General features: G+C 39.9%; 1 protein-coding gene across 1 annotated transcript in view; it reads right to left on the bottom strand.

Annotated features, from left to right (window-relative positions):
• Positions 1-22199, bottom strand: part of TMTC1 (transmembrane O-mannosyltransferase targeting cadherins 1) — a 178159-nt gene that overhangs the window by 53266 nt on the left and 102694 nt on the right. Inside the window, exons 10-11 of the mRNA XM_054989117.1 lie at positions 15476-15640; positions 4351-4464 (exon numbers count right to left, since the gene is read on the bottom strand). Of these exons, the coding sequence (XP_054845092.1) occupies positions 4351-4464; positions 15476-15640 (279 nt within the window). The remainder of the gene's footprint in view (positions 1-4350; positions 4465-15475; positions 15641-22199) is intronic.

The following is a 22199-nucleotide window of genomic DNA, read 5'->3' on the forward strand; positions in this document are numbered from 1 at the left end:
GTTGGAAAGGTAACAGATCAGAGCAAGCAACTACAGCTTAATTTCAAGTTGCCAAGCAACCGCACATCCACTGCTGGAGTACTTGCAGCCACCAGCAACTTTGGGAGATGCACTGACGGCCTTTCACAAAGCATGTTCACAATGTTCTTCAAAAAGAGGGTATGATGAGCTATATACCTAATGATGCTTAATTAACACTCCTGGCAATCAATTCTCAGTCTCCTGCATAATTAAAGGTTTGCCAAGTTGAAGACAGCACGATAGCTATGACAACTCAGTGCTTGCTGAGTTGCAGGAGGGAGGGAACAGGGGGGAAATCTCTGACAGCAATTAATGTGCGCTTAGGCTAATTCACAAGCTGATTGGCTGCACTTAAGTGCTCGTGAAGAAGCTATGTGTGGTGCTGTCAGCAGGATGAATAGAGAGATTGTATCATGCAGTGGCTAGACTTCAAACAAGAAGGAAAATCCATGTAATACCTTCTATTAGGACCAAACAAAATGACAGAAAACACTGTGCAAGCTTTTGAGCTTATCAGAAATCTTCATCAGGCCAAACGGGGGGAAAATTAAAATGAAGGAGGAAAGACAGCAGATTTTCCAGGTCAGGATCTTAAGATCATGCGGGTTGGCATTATACTTTATATTACATGGATTTTATTTCTTGCTCTGGATTTTACGTGGCCAATATCCTGTTCACAACTTTTTTCTATTTTATAGATACCTAATTTCAGCAGAGAAAGAGAAGGATTTGTCAACAGCATGGGAATAGCCTTGGAAAAGACTGCGGACACAAAGTAATAATGACCCAATTTGACATACCTAGTGAATCATAATAAATTGATCATAACCATTGTTAAAATACAGAAGACCAATTTCCATCTGCTCTCAGCCTGCAGAGAGAACTATGCTTCCCACAAGGGCTTCTGAGGGACATTTGGACCTGGCTGGACTATGATTCCCTCCCCCTTGTTTGTTTCTTCCCAAAATGCAAGTGCTGTAACCTAACACCTTCATCAATTAAGCTAGAGTCTGTGAGCTGGTCAGAGTCTAATGCCAAAGGCCGGCATGACAAAGTCTTAATATATTAACCTGAAATAGCCATTTTTTCCTGGCTTCATTTTTTTGACATTTAACCTGATGAATTCTGATGAGCTCAAATGCCAACTGGATGTTTTGTTTCATTTTGGTTGGCCCTAATAAAAAGCGATTACATGGATTTTGTTTCTTGTTCTTGGTTTTGCATAGGTCAATATGGCTGTTTACAACTTTTTTTAATAGGAAGACCTGACGCTGAAATCCATCCCATCTTGGCAATTAGATATTAGAGAAGTCATAATACACATCGAGTCATGAAGCTGCCACACAAACTGGCAAAACTTCTGCAACTTACTCAGCAAAAAATTATGTTTAGGGTATATTGGATATCTTTTTTTAGTAAAGGATTAAGTAGTGTCTAATTGTTGGCACTGTAACTTATAAGATGTCTCTCTTAAGCATATGCTTTGGACATGTCCAGTTATTTGGCCCTTCTGGGAGGGAGTCATTACTCATTAATTTTGTATTAGAATACTCATTTATTTAAGAGTATGTATAGATTTGCCAATAGTGCTATTGTTTTTGTTGCTAGCATTGTTTTTCTTTTTTCTTTGTTTTGCACTAATATATAAAAGTTAAAAAAAAACTGGCAGAATTTTGTCCCCACAATAAGGTTTAGTAATTGAAACTGAGGCTGGGACTACACATGAAGAGACTAGTGTGGCTGCTGCAAAAACCATCTCCCCCTCAAGTAGTATCCAATAATTCAATACAGGTCATATGATATTATTGCACTCTAAGTTTCTTTATCCCACAAATGAAGTGGTCTGGGGTCTGCAGACTTGGAGCACAGCAACAGCATGTCACAGATTTGGGATTATTTGTTGCTATGACAAACAGAAGAGTGGGAGATACAGAGCTGGCTACTCCCAGAACTTGTCACAAACTCTTAGCTCAGGCAGGTCATATCCATCATAATTTGAAGTATGAGCAACTGGAATCAATAAGATTAGCCTGTTCCATATTATTGACCCCACTCTGACATTGTGGCAAACATGCCTGGCACAAATGCCATTTGTTGCTGTGCTTGTGTCCATACCTTCCTCCTCCTCCTCCGCCCATACAAAGTGATGGGCGGATTCTAAGTTTGGAAAACCTTGAATCAAGCTTGAATTTGCCATGATGCCTGAATCTGAGTAAACCAAGATGGCTCACCCACTTCAAAACAGAATTCTAACCATTTTATCCTAGTATACAATCCCAATTTGGGGCGTGGGGCATGTTTGCCCTAGCATATGCACCCAAGGTTTCCATAGCAAACACTGAAACTATTGCCTTAAGAGAAATGGATCAGAGATATGTTAGGACCAATGCCTTTATGAAAATTCTGACTTGGCTTCTAATACATGGATCAGTTAGAAAAATGCAAAAAGTTTGTTTTTTTAAATGCACTAGGAAAAGCAGCTAGATGTGCCTTGGCTCTGCATTAAAAACTTAAAAGCATCTGGTACTGAAATGGAAACATCTGGCTATGTTGATTTTTTTAGAATCGATTTACTATGAAAAGGCTTTCTATGCAACCTTAAAGACATTTGGCTCAGGGCCAAATTATGTGTTACGTTGAAGACGCTGCAACAGTCTCCTGGTTATTTTAAAAATGAAAAGCAGCAACGGGAGGCTGCCAGAAAGCCTGCAGAGCTGCTGTGGTCTCCTGCCTGGGAACTAATTTACCAACAGATTAATTTTGTATGAGAAATGTTAATCCACACCGGCCTATTGTCTATGCAAATATAAAGTCCTGTCTATCTTTTATACTGATGCAGATAAGTCTTTTAGGGGAGCAGACATTCACCGTTTCCCCAGGGCATCCTATCCAAGGCAAGTTCTTGCATACTTTACGTTTCAAATATGGAAGAAACGCACAATAAGGAGCACCGCCATAAGCAATCTTAGTACCAAACAATACTTCATTAGGGATCTATAATTTGATTCCATGATGTGTAATCTAGCTGCAAAAAGCAGCCAATTAATACAGATCAGGGCCATGATGCTGGGGAAGGAGGGGTTAACTCTTCCCTCTCGTGCTATTTCTCCAATTAAAAATGCTTTAATAGGGAATTAAGACAAACACAATACAGGTTTGAGGAGTTCTTTTCCTATCAGAGCTTAAAGCAGTTAAGAATTGGGATACAAAATGATTTGCGGGGAGGGGGGCAGCACATGGATTTCCAACATCAACTCCAGTTTGGCTCTTACAGTTCTTCAGACAGCAGCTTCTCTAGCAAAAGTAATGCCAAGATGGGAAGTTGACAGGAGCCTTTAAGGAATCTTACAGAAATTGTTCTTGCTTAACATCTTTTAGTTAGGGATGCTGGTTTAGTGTAGTTTCTCTATGCTGATATAATTGTTCTGTTTGGACTGGCATCTATCAGTAAGGGTAGAAACACAGTGCATGTGTGGGTTAAGCATATCAGGCCCACTGTTAGTCTGTAGCATTAAAACAAAACAGGAGTCCAATGCAACTTAAAGACTAACAAAACTTATTCCAGAATAAGGTTTTCTGAATCAGATGCAAGCATATGGAAGTGAGCTCTGACCCAGGGAAGTTGATGCTGGAATGTTTAGTTAGTCTTTAAAGTGCCCACTGGACTCTTGTTTCATGTTGCTAAAGAAATCCGGTATTCAATGATGAGGCTTGCTAATAACAAAGAGGAAAAGGGTCTGATGGAACTACCGAAGAGACTGAAAGATAAAAGTCCAATAGGAGCCTTGCAATTTTGTGAACTGCGTGGTTTCTTACAATGCATGGCTCTTTAGAGTGTCTTTCTCTCCAATGTGCTTCTGAATATAAATGCTGTTTCCTTTCATAGATACCTTTGTTTATCTGGGGGTGGGCTCAGTGATATTCACAACACCCAAAGATTCAAGTGAAACAGCCCAAACTGCTTCACTAACACATTCTCATTTGTTCCAAACACCTGGTTATAAAGATACTTAGGGATTGGGGGTGGCGGGACCTAGTTTGACCTCCAAGTTGACCTCTGCCCACACTTGTACCACTCAAAAAGTGTAGCCCATTTTATTAGAGCATAACGAAGTGATTTTACGAAGCACACTGCAGCAAAACTTTTGTCAACAGCCTCTTCATGGCTGCTCTATGAAGTGCTGAATAAATATTATCAATTCAATTTTGTGTATGGTAAAATGGGAAGAAACCACCAAGTGACAGGAGAAAAACCTTTCTATGACTTCTTTCTACTAACACTTCCACTGTTCGAAGAAGTGAGCTTCAGGAAGATTTCCAAGAACTTACTTGAGTGCTGTTTTGTAGTGGTAGATGGCTTCGCTGTCACGACCTTGGTCTTTCAAAAAATTGGCATAGTTATAGTGCACCTTGGCATTGTGGGGCAGAGTCTGCACACCTGACCTAGGAATGAGGAAGCACAGAAAAAAAGAAACATAACATCATGAGTTCATACCTCACCCCAAGATGCAACAAGTAAGAGCAAAGCAAGCTGGGGAAACGAATAACGAGCCTGGTGGATCTGTTATTTCAGAGCAAGTCATATTTTTGTAGTCACAGCCACCCCAATCCTGCCATGTACTGTGGATAGGATAAACAGATAAAACTACATTATACCAACTCAGGCTATTAATCCATCTAACTCAGTATTGTCTCCTTTGAATGGAAGTGGGTCTCTCAAGCCTCAGGCAGAGAAATGTCTTTCCCGAACACCTGCAACCTGAGATCCCTTAAATGGAGAGTATCTAGTGACTGAATTTTAGTTGTTTTCTGTGGAAACCCTACGCTCTCTCATACCTCTCCCTTTGTGAGGCAGCCCCACCGAGTTTCTCAGCTGGAAACACAATGCCAAGCTGGTGGCATCCTTTGATACTTCACACACCTTCACTCTAGTAGGCCAGAAGTGAAGGTTGTAGCAGGAATGTGTGGTCATAAAGCAGGGAATCCCTTATACAGAAATCTCACTTTCAAGCAGCTTTAGTCAAAATCTAGGAGAAAGACCTAGTTTTGCTGCCCAGCAGTATCTACAGGAGTGGAACAAGAGGATGGAGCTATTCCTATAAGACTAGGCTGACACAAAAGGTTATTGGTACAGACAAAAACTGCAGACACGCATTTTTGTCCAAAGGGGAACATAAGTGGCCAGCTCAGGTACCTGACATTCACACAATGAAGAAACTATTCCCAGATGTTTTTTGCAGAGCAGTTCCTCTGTTTTGACTCTCAGAGGGACTTTCCTCACCTTGAAATCATAATGTGAGGAATGGTCCTACATGTTTGTGGAGCAAAGTAGAATCTACTGGCATTTATGAAACCTGGCCCTTAACCTACTCAGGAAATTATTTCCTAATTAAAAAGAGGAAATACTAAAAACACCCATTTCCCAGCCAATTGAGGAAAACATAGAAGACATAATTATTTGTTTCCATGTCTATTTCCTTCATCCTCCCAACTGGTATTTTCCACACACATTTTTTCCAACATAAATTCCTAAACTCTATTTTTCCTTCAGGAAAAAAAAACCAATATAGCAATTGAGCTAGCTGAGCAGGGGGGAAACTAGATACCATAAATTTGAGAACAATGTATCTGTGTGATTTCCTTCCTAATTGACTTTTGTAGTGTTTCTGACAGACTAACCTCTAATGCAATGTGCTGGCACAAAGTCCAATGACGTAAATTAAGCTAGCATTGGTAAAGGCTTTATAAATTAAAGCAAAAATAGTTGTGCAAATTTGCTTATTTTACATAAATGTGCTCAGCTTCCTTGCTGAAACCTATCGCAGTCTTAATGGTAAGAGACTGAGCTGTAGAACCAACAAGTCCCTAGTTCAAATCCCATCAATGGGCAAGTTGTAAGGTGAAATCCTAAACAGAGTTACATCAATTTAAGCCCATTGACTTCAATGGGCTTAGAATGGAGAAACTCTTCTTAGGATTTCACAGTTAGACAAGCAATTTTACCTCAGCAACCTGCAATACTGGGGTAACGTGAGTCTTGTCTTCTCATGATATGACCAAGACGGACAGACGGGATTTTTTTCAACAAGCCCCAGGTTTACAGAAAAATATAAAATGTTGGGGGGAAACAGTGGGAACTGAAAAACCCAGAAATCATAGAAGCAATGTATACTTATTTAAGAAAACAGTGCTCTTGAAATTTTGCAAGGCTATGAGTCTCTCTACACGAGACATCTTACATGGGGATGCTTAAGTGTAGGGAGATGCAATGTTAGCTGGAAAGTGTAGTTGTAAAAGACAGAGCTGAAGGCTCTATCATTTTCACTTCTCTACACTAGGGTAGTTTAAAAAGACAGAGCAGGCAGAGATTGCTAGGAGGATTTGTTAATTTCATCTTCCTCTCCCAGGAAGGAGAGGTGAAATTGACAGAGCCTTCAGGGAGGTGAAGATGAAATTGACAAACCTTCTGAGGAAGGACCTCTGCCAGCTTTATCTTTTTAAACTATCATCCTGTAGAGAGGTGAAATTGACAGACACTTTGAATCTGTCTTTTTTAAACAATGCTTCCTGGCTAACACTGAGTCTCCCTACACTTGAGTGTCCCCATGTAAGATATCTTGTGTAGAGAGAGTCTTATGTTGTGAGATCTCAGAGTATATTTTGGCAGGTTGCTAGATAATTCCCAACCAACACTGCTAACATTTCCAAGCCTCAATTACCATCAGCGCAGGGGAGAGGGGAGAGAGACAGGCTGGAAAAAAGAAAAAGTAGGAGGGCAGGAAGGTAATGCAGAAGTGGGGAGGAGCAAAAAGCTTAAAAGGGAAAGCTGAATATGCTGGAGAGGAACATTAAAAGGTGCATGAGAGAGGGAGGGGCAAAGGCTGTCAGGGAAAAAACAGAAAAATGTAGGTAGCTAGGAAGGAAAGGACAGAAGCTGCGAGTACTGCCAGAAGGAGACATAAAAGAAAAAGGGCTAAAGAAGATGAGGTTCCCCCTGTGAACTCATGGGCTGCCCTTTGTTATGACCCCCTTCTTTCTCTTGGGTAGATTTGGTCTTTAAGCCTTTTATTCTTGCCCCCTCTTGGTAGATTGCTGCCACCAGGAATTAAATTCCAGAATAACTTAAATTTCTTCTTTTAGTAACATGCCCAAGGGTCAGGCTTTTTCATGGTACTATGTGGCCCTGAGGATAGGAATGGGATATAGGAATGACAGATACTCTGGGATATAAAAAAAACAAAGTGAACTTTTATATATTTTTTAAGAAGTGTATCTGTAATGATTTCAAGAAATGGGTGCATGTGTCTTTAAACGTTTGGTGAGGTAGGTGAAGAGTGGGGGTGAAAGAGAGAGATGAGTGAGTGATATGATTGGTAGATGACAGAGAGTGGGCGGAGTGAAGGCAGTTTTCAGTTATTGAGGGAGAGAAAAAAGATTCAGTTAGGGCAAGAGAGGCGAGCTGTGTGCAGCCTGAGGGTGTTCATGTATTTGTGAGGGAAAGGCAACCTGAGTGGAAGCCTGAACTGAGTGTGTCTGTGAGACTATATATTCACTCTATTTGAAGCAGGCAAACTGTGTGTGTGCCTGAGAGAGAAAGAATTGAGAGTGAAAAGAAAACAAGCTAGCTGTGTGCTGTCTGAAGAGTTCTCTGTGAGAGAAATATAGAGCCTAGAGAAAGAAGCTAACTGTGTGTGAAGCCTTACAAGAGATCTGTGTGAATGAGTTTGGATGAAGCAACTAGAAGAACTAAGAAATACTTTTATGTAACCAATACGCTTCTAAAAAAATAAACTTTTGTTTTGTTTTGTTATATCCCAGAGTAGCAGTCATTGTTATCTCCCATTCCTATCCTCAGGGCCACATAGAACCACGAAGGAGCCTGACGCATAAACACGTTACCAAAGGGAAAACTTAAATAAAATATATTGGAATTTAATATTCCTGGTGGCAGCTAACTACCCAGAGGGTGTGAAGAGAAAGATTAAAGCAAAATCCACCCTAAAGAAAGTGAAGATCGTAACAGTATCATTTTCATGTTATTTCTAAAACTTGGTAGTTTCAAAAGAGTAGTTCTCAATTCTTAATGTTACTTTACTTAATCCCAGTCACACAGATCTTCTCTCAGGCTTTACACACAGTTTGCCTGCTTTTGATATTAATTTCTCTCTCAATTACAAGCAAGACCTTTTCTCAGGTGCACACACAGTTTGCCTGCTTTCTCCTGACTGAATGTTCTTTCACAAACACACAATTCAGTCTTTCACACAGGTTATATTTCACTTGGACAACAGAAACAAGCTCAGGCTGCACACAGCTTGCCTGCTTTCTCCTGACTAAATATTTTTCTCAGAACTGCTTAAAAATACTCAGGCTGCACACAGCTTGCTTCTCTTACCCTGACTAAACATTTTCTCTCCACCCTCAGTCTAAAACTGCATTCACTCCGCCCACACTCTCAGTCATGAACCAATCATATCACTCACTCACCCCTCTCTTTCACCCCCACTCTTCATCTATACCGCTCCAAGCATTTAAAGACACATACACACATTTACTTAAAATCATTACACCCATATATACCCTGTACGAAGCAGGCACCCACAAACTCCTGTTCTGGGCAGTGACCCGGCCACAGCCACTTCAGATTCCCTAGGCCACAGGACGGTGTCTGAACTTTTTAAGATTACACTTTTCAGTCTCAGGGTTCATTCTGAGGTTACACTCATGACCGACAAGTAACTCTGGGCACAGGCTTAAAATAAAATATCTTTAGTTTATTAAGCAGAATATAACAGAGAGTGTTGCTTAGCATAAAGCAGTCTTAAATTCAGGCAATAGACAAGAAAAAACAAAAAACACTTTAACAACTATCTGGCTAAAATACTTAAGGCTTGCTAAATATGCTTCTCTGATGCAGCTTCTTAACTGACAGGTTCTCACTGTTAGGACTGGCAAAGGAGTCCATTTCCATGCCATGCAAATTGAGGCATTATTGATGGTAAGACGCATGGAAGCAATCTTCTCTCACACATGATAGAAAAGGCATGATGAATCAAAAGTAGGGTTGCCAGCCTCCAGGTGGTGGTAGAAGATGTCCCAGAATTACAGATTACAGCTGATCTCTAGATCACAGAGGTCAGTTCACCTAGAGGAAATGGCTGTTTTGGAGGGTGGACTCTGTGGCATTATACCCTACTGACGTTTCCCTCCCCAAACCTTGATTTCTCCAGGCTTAAACCCCCCCCCCCCATCTCCAGGAATTTTCCAATTTGGAGCTGGCATCTCTAACTGAGAGAATCCTGTGTGATAGGCAGCCATATTTTTTCAGGCCTGCTGACATCACTCTATCAACCAAGAGCCAATCAGGGCTCACTTGCTTAATTGGCATTGCTAGCTGTGAGAAATTGGAGAATAGAGATAAGGAGTAGTGAGAGCCAGGCACCAAGGCTGACTCTCACAGGAACTAGCACTGGCCTGCAGGTGTTGTAAATTAACACACCAGCACATTTTTCTAGCTAGATTGAGGCTAGGCCTACAACAACTTACAGCCTGAAGCAAAGTTAAGGGCTTTTGACCAGAGTTTAAGGGCGTGATGGAACATTCTCCTTACATACTCCAACACATACTCCATACATAGGGTTGGAGTATGTAAGTGGAGTCTGGGGCATACACAGACACATGCTAGACCCCACTTCATCAGATACATGAAATTGTCATTAAGGACCCCATAAAGGGCATAAATAATATAGTAATATTTATATGTATAATATAAATATTATATATAAAAAATAAAAGGGAATTATATAAATATATATTATATAAATATATATTATATAAAAGCAATATTATTAATATATGTACTAGGAAATGAGAAAATGGAAATTGTTCAAGATTTTCTATCCCCAGCTCAATCATCAACCAAAAGGGAGACTACAATGAAGAAATCAGAAGAAGATTGAGACTTGGAAGAGCAGTGTGAGGGAGCTAGAAAAGATCCTTAAAGATTAAGATGTCTCTCTGGGAATTAAGATCAAGATAATCCAAACTATGGTATTACCCATTACTATGTATGCATGTAAAAGTTGGACAGTGAGGAAAGCTGACAGGAAGAAAATTGATTCATTTAAAATGTGGTGTTGGAGGAGAGTTTTGCGGATACCATGGACAGCCAAAAAGACAAATAAGTGGGTACTAGATCAAATCAAGCCTGAATTCTCCCTAGAAGCTAAAATGACAAAACTCAAGCTATCATACTTTGGTCAGATCATGAGAAGACAAGATTCTCTGGAAAAGTCAATAATGCTAGGAAAAGTGGAAGGCAGTAGGAAAAGAGGAAGACCTAAAATGAGATGGCTTGACACAATAGAAGAAGCCATGTCCTCCAGTTTGCAGGATCTGAGTGAGTCTGTTAACGGTAGGATGTTTTAGAGGTCTTTCCTATAGGGTTGCCATAGGTTGGAGGTGACTTGATGGCACATAACACACACATGTATTATGTAATTGGAATATTTACGTCATTTCTCCAGAGACCTGCTCAAGGTGGATCACAAAGTAAAACAATACAATAAAAGCATAAAAACAGCAAAAAGGTATCAACGATAAACATCCATTAAAAACACAAGAGGGCATAAGTCATCATAAAAAAACCCAGCCTATAAAGTTCTCAGACTAGAAACAAATACTTTTTGCTTTTTATCTTAGCTTTGGAGCCACTGGCTAATAAACTGAGATCTAATCAACATATTAGAAGAGTTTAATATGGAAAAAAAAGAACATCTGCTAACAATGTATGCAGACAATATGTCGCTATCTCTTATAAATTTGACAGAAGCTATACAACCTTTAAAGGAAGAACTTTCAAAATTCAATCTAATTTCCAGCCTTAGGTAAATTTTAAAAATATAATATGCTATGCCGTTACATTCCCCTTCAACTCAGTTGAGAACCTTTCACACTTTAAATATATACCATTAGTGCATAAAAGTTTTAAGATAGCTTGGAATATCTATTTCAAATTTATCAATGTAACTACAAAACTCTGCGGAGACAGATAAAAATTGATCTGATTAGATGGGCAAATCCGAAAACAGCTGTGACCACTTGAGTGGCAATTATTAATATGTCTGCTCTTCCAAAATTATCTTTTTTATTCTATGTGCTTCCACTTATATCTTGGACAAAGTTTTGAAGGACTGGCAATTAAAATTACATCAATTTATTTTTAACTTTAAAAATCCAAGAATGGCAAAACTTCTATGGTATCACTCTATTCGATAAGGAGGATGTGGCATTCCAAACATTTCCTTATATTTTGATGCATATCAAATGAGACGTCTAATCCCTTGTTTATCCCTCTCTAAGGAAGTAAGCTAGTTAGAGTTAGAGAGTTTTAAATTTAATGAGATAGCAGGTAATCAATTTTTATTTGATGTTTTTTGTACAAAATTAAAGTTGAATTCTCTGTCAACACTCCCTGGCTCTATGGAGTATGGAGGAAATGGAAAGGGGTATTATACCCAGGGATCTCCCCATTGACCCCCATTTTGTACCATCCCAAATTTATTTCAGTTAAAAGTTATGGTTCATGGTGCAGACTCTTTTTTTTCAATCAAATAACTTTAAAGAATGCAAATATGATGCTATTAAATAATAGCAGTCAATTCTGGACTGAAGAAAAGATTCCAGAAGGGACAAAATGGTTGCTGAAATATCAAATCTTAAGTTTCCTCCAAAAGAGAAGTTAAAGAGCACTTAAACAGATCAGTAACTGAATTTGAAGAATTAATTCAAAATATAGATGAGGAGGTGAAATTAAAATATATAGGATTTTATCAAATCAGGGAGGTTCCAACGCAGACAATTAAAAAGATTTGGGAAGCAGAACTGAACATTACATTTAATGATAAGGATTGGAAACACATTATTTCAATGATTTCCCTATAAATCAATTTCAAGAAATTTACAAGAGCATGCATTACAGGTATCTCAAATGTGGTATTTGAACTCAGTTAGGATAGCCCACTTAATAAAAATAAGATAAAAACTGCAGGAGAGGTTGTGGCAAATTAAGCACATGTGGTGGTCCTGTCAATTTACTGCAAATTTTTTGAAATCAATATTTACAGAGATTGTTAAAATAACCCAAGAACAAATAAAACCAACTGTTGAATTAGCTCTACTCAACTTATTTACCAATGAAAATTCTCAATGTAAAGAAAAAACATTTATTTTCTTTTAGTCGCAACTATGATACTTGTCCAGTGTTGGAAAAATGCTAAAGTCATTTCCTTGGATAGGTGGTGTGCTAAATTAACAAATATAGCAGCACTTGAAAAATTAACAAGGTGATTTCTTTTTTGAATTAAAAAAGGAAGATGATTTTAAGATAGTCTGGAATGGTTTCATAATTTATTTAATAGAATTTCCAGAATATTGCTCTTTTTAAAATGTTCTTTAATTTGATGGAAACCCTCATCTGAAATTTGGCTAAGATAATGAATAGTTATATTACAGGATATTATCATTCAGAAATGGATTTAATGAATGTACATTAAATTATAGCCAAATTTGATGGAAGCTCCCCTCTTACCCTGTTTTTGGCTTTTCCGTGTGTTTTATCTTCTTGTTGCTATTTTTTGTTGTGTAAAATATAAAACAATAAAAATTATTTTTTTAAAAGAAGAAGTAGACACTTCCCTGGTCTCCTGTGGCAAGAATAATCCCCAAGCTAGCATTTACATTTATTTACTTACTGTATTTATAGTCCATATTTCTCATTTAGACTCAAGGCAAATTACACAGTGTAAGTCAATGCAATCAAAAGGCTGAGAAATCCACTAAGCAATGCAATAGGACTATGGCTACAGAAAGCTGAAACAAATATAGAATATTAGACATGATGCATTATGATAGTTTGCAGAATGGCAATAGCATGGGAGCCTTCCTGTCTTCCTCAGGCAGGCCGTTCCACAAGGGGGGAGGGGACAACAGAGAATGCACGAACGTATGAATTTGTCAGACTCCACTTGTAGGGGCTGGAGTTCAAAGGAAGGACACCCACCAGTGTCATCCTTTTTCCCAACCAGTCTGGGGCACCACTTCAGTAAGAGAAGGGTAGGGGTAATGTTACATGCTTCTCCCTGACCTTTAGCTACCCTCTCTTCTCAAGGGTATGGCCTGGCCTCTTCCTCTTTGGCTTTGTTCTCAGCTTAGCCTAGTAAAGGGTTGGGGACAGGAACCCATGAACTCCTACCAATGGCTGCGAGGCCTAAGCTGGAACCTGCTGCCTGACAAGATCTAGGGTTACCAGCTCTCCAGTGGGGGTGAGGAATGCCCCACTCCCAGCCTCTGCCATCTCTCACCTAGCTGGCTGGAGGGAGGTGCAGAAACAGGCCTAGAAACTCCACAGTGCACTCCCAAATCACACTGGGAATGATGTCATTCCGGGCATGACATGGAAGCAACAGTTGCATGTGGGGCTGATTTGATAAAAATCAGCCCCAAACACTAGGTAAGTCCTCCCATTGCCACCCCCCCCCCGCAACAACTCCCCTGTTTTCAAGCCCAGGAGACTTGTCAACTCTACAAGCATCTCAGCCATCTCAGCCCAAGTGTTTCTCCTTCCCTGGAGGTTTCAAAGGTTCCTCCTAGCTCCTCTATCTCAGGTTGGTTCTGGTGAGTTAACTGGAAACCTCCCATTGCTGGTATGGTTGTGCCGGGCCTACTAAATCCAACAGGGGCCAGTGGGGTGGGGGTGGGGCGAGCATGGCCCTGTGCTGTGGTTGATCTTACCCATTTCCATGGAGGAATGCTTAGGATATAGCTGGAGACATTATCGCAGAATTCCTGGCACCCTCACTAGACTACAATTCCCAAGATTGCTTAAGCGAAGCCATGAAAAGTCTGTAAAAACTGAACAGGGCTAGAGAGATATGCTGAGAGTCAAGCAGTTTTTTCAAAAACTTGTCCTGTGAATCATCGCCATAGGTAATAACATTCCCCCTACACACACACACACAATGATAAACCGTGTGCTGTGCAAACTCCTGTTAAATTGCCTTCCATTGATCTTTCATGAGCACTCATGGTTGGAACTTATTAAATAATCCTGTTTGCGATGCACAAAACAAGGAGGACTTGTACACGCAGCACCTCTAGTTTTGCAGAGTTAACATGCATAAATAAAAAAGCAGTAAAAGCATCCTTCTGTGTGGGAGAAATCATTTCTTGTCAGCACATTTGGCTCAGGGAACAGAATAGCTGAGCAAGGAGAATCCATTTATAGATAGGATACAAAAGAGTTTTAAAGGTTTGATCCACAAGATGAGGAGAGAGACTATCTAGCGGTCCATTATCCTTCTGTCTCCCATTAACAGAAGAATATATGGCATTTATAAATGCTGATTTTACAGCAGATACTCTAAATGGCATATCTTTCTCAATAAAGTACATTACCACCGATGTGTACATTATATAAACCAGTATGGTGGTTTCTGGCCACAAAGCTCAACGTGTGACTGGAGCCAGTCCTATGCTCCTAGCCTAACCTAAAAGTGAAGAAGAAAGAACTACATAAATTTCCCTGAGCTCAATGGAGGAAAGGTGTGTGTGCGGGGGAGGCACTAGACACAGAAGTGGAGAGATGTAGCCTTGAAAAACTGAATTAAATTTTTAACACCTTTGCCCTCAGGACATAGTATCATGAACGTCAGAGTTGGAAAAGATCTTGTAGACCAGGAGTCTCCACCTTTTTTGATCCTGTGGGCACTTTTGGAATTCTGACACAGGGTGGTGGACGCAACCACAAAATGGCCATCACAGGAGGTAGAGCCCACCAAAATGGCTACCATAGGAGGCAGAGCCTACCACAAAATGTCAGCCAATGAGAAGGCCTCATGGACAAAAGCTGCCACCTAATCCCACCCACTTTCTAAAAACACTTGGCAAGCCCTAAGAATGCTGCTGACGGATGCCATAACGCCCTTGGATACCACGTTGGTGACCCCTGTTGTAAACCATATTGTCCAATTCCTGGTCAACAAAAGAAATTCAGAAATGGAAGGTGGCTACCCAACTTCTACTTGAAGGCCTTCAGCACAGGACAGCAATTCTTCACAGTGCCTACCAGGACCCACATTCTCATCACCTTGTTTCCTTACAATCCTTCTGTGCTCACACAGGTACACAGCATTTAAAAAAAACAGCAATTGCATGTAAACAAAGACAGTGGATCCCAGTTCACTAAGATATTGATTCTCTATTCTGCCCTTTCACTCCTTCATTGTATCTCTTCCCTCCATCCCATTTTTCTAATCTCTGCTCTAATTCCTCTTTTCTATCCTGCCAAAAAATATTTTAAAAGATTTTCACCAATGACATTTTAAAGAGAGCAAGTACAGCGTGCATCACATCTTCCAAGCACTGTATCTCCCAAAAAATACAAGGCACATCATACCTGAAAAGAGACTCCCTCGACAACCAGATTTCATTCTGCTTCACAGTCTTCCAGGAGAACAGCAACAGCAGCAAGGCTGACATGGCCATTACAGTGGTTCTCCATTTATTTAGCCACGTGCAAAGCTTGTTTAAGCCATGGACCAAAAGGATGCAGTACCCCATACTGAAAAAGCAAACATGAAAGAAGAGAGAGAAATATGAGAGTCTCGGTGTTATATTTCGGCACCATTCAGACATGACAGATGTAAAGCCATGATTTATTTTAACTGTGGTTAATTTATAAAGCCGGGATTCAGTTTTCAGGCAACCATTTACTAGAGGATTAAATATTGTATTTTTGTGTTCAACACTGGTTAAAAAAAAGTTCTTCTGAATTTAAACACTCATGAAATTGACACGGTCCTGCGTAAGTCATGCATAGGGAGAGGAATACTGCTGCCTGCTGAAGCTGTGTTTTTTGGTTACTCTTCCTGTTTGCCGGCATAAACTTGGGGCATGGTGAGAGATGCATGTCCTTAGGAGGGAGCTTAGAGGCAACAGCCAAAGAGCTCTTGGCCCATCTTCAGTGGCCCTGACAAGCTAGCTTACAGGATCCATGATCCACACAAGAACAGTTGGTTATTTTTTGTTTCTTTTAAATTGTATTCTTTTTTCCTTCTACTGTGTTTTGATAGTATTTTAATAGAGTTATAAGCTACTTTGGGTCCCTTTGAGGAGAAAATCAGAAAGAACGAACCAATGATCAAGAAACAGTCAGTTTGCAAGTCGCATCATGGTTTGAAGGGCCAGCTCAAACCACAGTTTGCTGATTTGAACTGCTGGAACAAGCTTCTGCTAAAGAGGAAGTCATGAAATTGATCACAATTTGCAAGAAGAGAACAATGTGAACACATGTACACAAGGCTTATCCATGCAGCGCCAAACCAGCACTACACCTGAATTAACCCATTTTTTAAAATTGCTACAAGGAATCTTTTAAACCCTTAAGATGAACATATAAAGCTGTCTTACATCATGTTAGACGAGTGGTCCATCTATCTAAGTAGACAGGAAACAGCTTTCCAGTGTCTCAGGCAATGAACAGTCTTCATTTAATTAAAGCCACTGGGGACTGAACCTGGGATTAAAAAGAAATAGCCCCCCCCCCAACTCTCCTCTAAGGGGTTCAGGAGACACACAGTCACCTACTTAGCTTCAGAGAGAGAATGCCACCAGGCATCTTAATATGATTCCATGCATCTGATAGTGGTAGAATGTACATCCACCCATATTCTAAAGTAACACAGTCTGTTCTATCTCTTCATTATTTAGACCACAGTTAAGAGAAATTGTGGCTTACCTACATCACTCTAGTAAATTCATGGTTCAGCTTTGAACCAGGAGGCTTTCCGTGCATACCTCTTGTTCTCAATCACAATATGACAGCACAACCAAAACACCTATTGTGGCCTGTGTACTTCAACGAGGTATTTTCTATGAGACCAAGCAATGCCTCAGTTACTACTGGGAGCTAGGAGGAACATGAATATTACTCCCATTTTGCAGTCACTCCATTGGCTACCTATCCATTACTGGGCTCAATTCAAAGTATTGGCTATCCCACACAAGCTCTTCACAGCCTTGGTCTCCATGTTCCCCCCCAGCAACTTTGCTCATCTGAACAGGGTCTTCTGCAGGTGCCACTTGGCACATAAGCAAAATCTTCAGACCTACCTGAAGATGTCAAGAAAGCTCTCACTCTCCCGGTTTTCCAAAAACTATGCAAAACGGAATTATTCAAGAGGGCTTTTTACTCAGATAGGAGGGCTGTACTGTAAGGAAGTGGTCTCAAAGAGGTGCATCAGTAAAAGGATAGGGATTATAGACTTCACTACTGTGTACTGTCTGTTGCTGGATGTATGATCCACTTTGGTAGTTTCTGTGTTGTTTAATATGTCAGTCTTAGAATTGTTTATACTCCATTTCAGCATTTCTTCAACTCTGTACTGGATTTACACTGGTTTTAAACCTTTGCAAATTTGTACTTATATACCCCATTACATTGTTTTTTGAAGTGTCTTTGAAATGTCTTTACTATACTGACTCACACTATGTAGTCTGCCTTGAGTCCTAGAGAGAAAGGCAGACTATAAATAAGGTTAATAAACAAAATAAATCCCATCCCTCTAAAATTCTCTCCTTCTGATGTTGCACAGGTGCCCATCATTACTGCTATTCAAAACACTGGACAAGAAATTCTTTACTCTAAGGCCTTCTCACATGCTTAACTGAGTAATTTCTCACAGACCATTAACAGACTTTTGTTTTGTTTTTAGCTTCACAGCCAACATAATGGCTTATTAGTTTTTTTATGCATAATTGTTTTAAATTGAGTATTTTGTCTAGAGATTTTACTGTTTCACATAAACTGCTTTGAGTATTACAAAAAGAGCTATTAGAATAGCAAAAAATGCAAACATTCTCTAAATTGACTAAGTCAGTTTAAGTTTATAAAACATTTTCCTTAACCTGAAGCAAAGTTAAGTAAATGTGGAATCTGTGCTTCATCTCTAAAAAAATTCGTATTATTTTTAAAAGGACCCTCACGAGGTAGCTCCGTCCCCCAAAATACCATTCAGACTGAAACGCTGACTGACTTTTCTAATCACAAAGAGACAGTTCTTAACAAAAAATTTGTTTCCTTAAACTGCTTCAAATGCAAACCCATGTCAGTATGCTAACATGCAAGAATATGATCACCACGAATACCAACCACATGCTGCATATGGCCAAAATGCATTTTTCCCTCCAAAGGAGTCATTTGCTATTTAGTGAAAAGAGTTAAATCCACAGTCTAGACGTAAAGTGCCATGAGCTAATTTGTTTTTGTTCTCTGAAATGCCTTGGCTTTTATTCCAGTGTATTTCTTGGTCTTTGCCAAACTATACAGCAACAGCATCTTCTTGTTTGTTCTTATGATCTTGAATCCTTATGAAACCCAATCACTTAAAAAAAAAGCAATCTAAATTCTCTTCAGAGTGTTTGACATCAACGGGCACAGACCCAAAAGTCAGATGTTTGAATCTGGGTAAGAATCTTTGAAAAGCTCTCTTGTAATTGTAATATACAATGTTCTATCTGTGCAGAGCTCTGCAGAGGCAGAAACTCATAATACCAAAATTATTTTTATTTCCTCCATTTTTTTAAAAAATGGAGGAAATGGCTTCCGGGCAGCCAGGTTTTCTTCATGCAATTGCTCCCTGAAGGTGCTTATGCACACGGTCACTTTGGGAAACGTACGATATGATCGGGCAAGATGGAATAATGACATTTACCACTGCAGCTGCTCTGCCAGATGACACACAGTTCTTCAAGTAAGCACAAGTTTAAAGCCAATCAATTTTCATTACGTTACCTAATGAGATACTGCTCATAGGGGTCTGAAGTCTTCAAGTCCCTTCGCTGGCTGAAGGGAAACTGAGGACTGTCAGACAACTGGTACCTATGTTCAACCTCTAACATTTCTGTTAAAACACCACACAGCAAGGTTGTGTGAACAGACAAGAGGACCATTTCAGCCTGGAGTGCTCTGAATATGTGCTTGAGATTGCGGGTCTAACTACAAATGGTTCGATTGGGCACAGCATTTCTGCAGGGGCACAGAGCTCCCCCCACAGAGCGCAACGTTCTCAGCTCTCTCCTTCCGCTGGCAAGAGATATTTCCCCAGAGATCCTGCTTCTGGAAGGTCTCTCCTATCCTCCAGGAGCAAAATTCTGAGGGGGGAAGTTGAGGCAGCTACAGGAGGAAGGAGCTGAGACTGCTGCATCAATGGGTGGAATTCCTTGTGCCCGTGGAAATGCGGCACTCAATGCAACACACTGTCCTTAAACTCTCTAAAGAATCAAAGGGTTAGAGCACTTTTTCCTACAAGGAATAGTGAAAGTTTTTAGTACTTCTTAGTTTATCAAAGAAATGACTTGCAAGGAAGGATGAAAAGTTTTTAAATTATGATTGGCACGGAGAAAATGGATACAGAGAACAACTTTTTCCTCCTCTCTCTCATAATTTTGGAATTCAGGGTCACCCAATTAAGTTGATTGGCAGCAGCTTCATGACTGACAGAAGAAAACCAGACCTTCCCACAGAGCAAACGATAACTTGCAGATTTAGTAGCAGCAGGCTGATGATGTAGCACAGAAAATGAAGTGCTATTATACTGACCGAATCACCCAATAAATGCTCTGTGGCCAACCACTGGGAAATCACTATTATAATAAATTAGCAGTGGAAGTTAGCTAATTACAAATAAGTCTCATTGCAATTAATTTTAGTACAATCCAGGCAAAGCTGGATACTTTCATTCCCACTAATTTCAATGGAAAAGATTGCTAAGTGGATGTATAAGTCCCAATGAAATCTAAGGGGCTTAAAATTGTATATCATTGGCTGTATCATACCCTTTCTGTTTAATAACTTCTATTTAATACATTTTCAATCACAAATCTCACAGCAAACCAATGTGGTTGGTCACTCTTCCCCACAATTTATAGAAAGAAGTTAAGAATTTCATAATTTGCTAAAGGTCAGACAGTTACAGTAATGCAAAGTTTCACCAACTCATTCTGATAGGTACAAATAAGGTTGAAACCCACAAAAGTATTCACTGCAGAAAAAGCATCTGATAATAAGAATATGACCTAAAGATCAATGAAAGGGTAGGGGCCACAGTTCAATGACAAAGCATCTGCTTTCCATGCAGAAAGTCCTAGTTCAATCCCTGCCATCTCCAGGAAAAAGGACTCTGTAGTAGGTGACGTGAAAGACCTCTGCCCGAGACCCCAGAGAGCTGCTGCCAGTCAGAATAGACAATCTGACCTTGATTGACCAGTGGTCCAATTCAATATAGGACAGCTTCATGAGTTCATCAATTCTTTTTTGCAAGTAAATGTAAAAACTGTATTGGTGTTCAATGGGAGAGTACCATTTACTCATAATTAGGACCAATATTTGGGTTAGTCATATTCAGTTGCTAGGAATGTGGGATAAAAGCAATCCATCGAAAACTCTTACCGTATAAGTAGTAAGCCAGGGGTCCCCAACCTTTCTGAGCCCAAGGGCACCTTTGGAATTCTGACACAGCATGGTGGGCACAGCCACAAAATGGCTGCCTCAGCTTACCTTCTGTCATACAATGTGCTGTGGTGGCAGCTGCTCTCAAATCAATATTTTAATAAATTTGCACAATCAAATTTCCAGTAGCCAATCAGAAGCCTCAAAACCCCTACCTGGCCTCACTCACTTTCTAAAAACACTTGATAGGCAACAAAACATGTTCAAAAGTGCTTCATACCCATCTTGTCATAATCCTCAGAACCACCATGAAAGTAGGTCAGTATTATATCCACCATATTGCATGAGGACGCTTAATGAGTCCATGACAGAGATATGGTCTGAATGGGGGAACCTTGGTTCAGAGTTCATTATCTAAGCCAAGAGAACAACCAGCTCACAAACAGAGATATGCTCTAAAGGAAAAGTAACAAACCAAGGATTACCCCAAAGATGGAGCCTTAATTCTGTTCACTGTATTACCAATAGCTTTGCTATCAACAAGCTGAAATTCGTACTTTCAGGGCTGACTGTGGAATATTTAATCAATATACACCAGGACTAGAGAGGGCAAATAACTTTTAAAAAATCAGTATTCAAATTAGGAAGCTATAAAGAAAAAGGTACACCCTGGAAAGCAAGTGAATAACAACAGAATCCTTGGCAAGAGAAAGAGAACTCTCTTTTCATGATTTTAAGGTCTCCCACCTCATGAAAATTTCAACTCCATTCTCACATCCTCAATCACACTATGAATTTTAATTGCTATTAAGCAAAATGCTATTAACAGAGGTCAAGAAAAAATAACTGCAAAAGTCACTTCACATCTTTCATTTTTTTAAAAAAAACACACAAAACCAATTAAAAAAAGGCATCGGCTCTTTCTTTTGGCCCGTTACATTGAATACAATTTCCTGTTCTAAAGGGGGAAAGATGAACATGAAGACTAAAGCGCTGAGAAACATTGGTTAAGTAGACCTTAGTTTTGACTGATACAGATCCACACTACATAGAGACATGCAAAAGGTGACAAGGAATGCCACAACTAATAATAAAACTTAAATTCCAAGTATTACCCAAAGAAGCCTCTCTCTTATATGGCAGGAGATACTGGCCACATAGGTTTTGCAAAGGGAACTGTAAATATTTGATGTGTATCTGCTGATGGGTAGGTTCATATATCATCATACAATGATTTACTTACTTACTTATACCCTCCTTTCTCCACCAGTGGGGACCCAAAGTGGCTTTATATCATTGTCTTCTCATCCATTTTATGAACATCCCTAGCTGCTTTTCCTCTGCAGGCAGTATCACATTCCCAGTCAAATCTTGCTCCACCATTGCCAGCAAAAAGCAGTGCAAAACCGTGCACACATGAAAACCATCACTCTGAACAGAGCTCAGAACCAGACTGGGAGCTAACATAGCCCTCTCAGCTTCTGACCAGAATATTACCATCCACACACTCCCATTACTGAGCAGAAGACTGCGACTTTGAACTAACTGACATTTCTAACCTCAAGATCACCAAACTCATGGCAAGCATGGGAGCGCATGCAGGGCTGCTCTTTGACCCGCATGATGATGTCACTTCCTGGAAGTGACATCATCATGCACGCCGGGAGCTCAT

This window comes from Eublepharis macularius, chromosome 9, assembly GCF_028583425.1.
Source record: "Eublepharis macularius isolate TG4126 chromosome 9, MPM_Emac_v1.0, whole genome shotgun sequence".
Taxonomy (NCBI): Eukaryota; Metazoa; Chordata; class Lepidosauria; order Squamata; family Eublepharidae; genus Eublepharis; species Eublepharis macularius.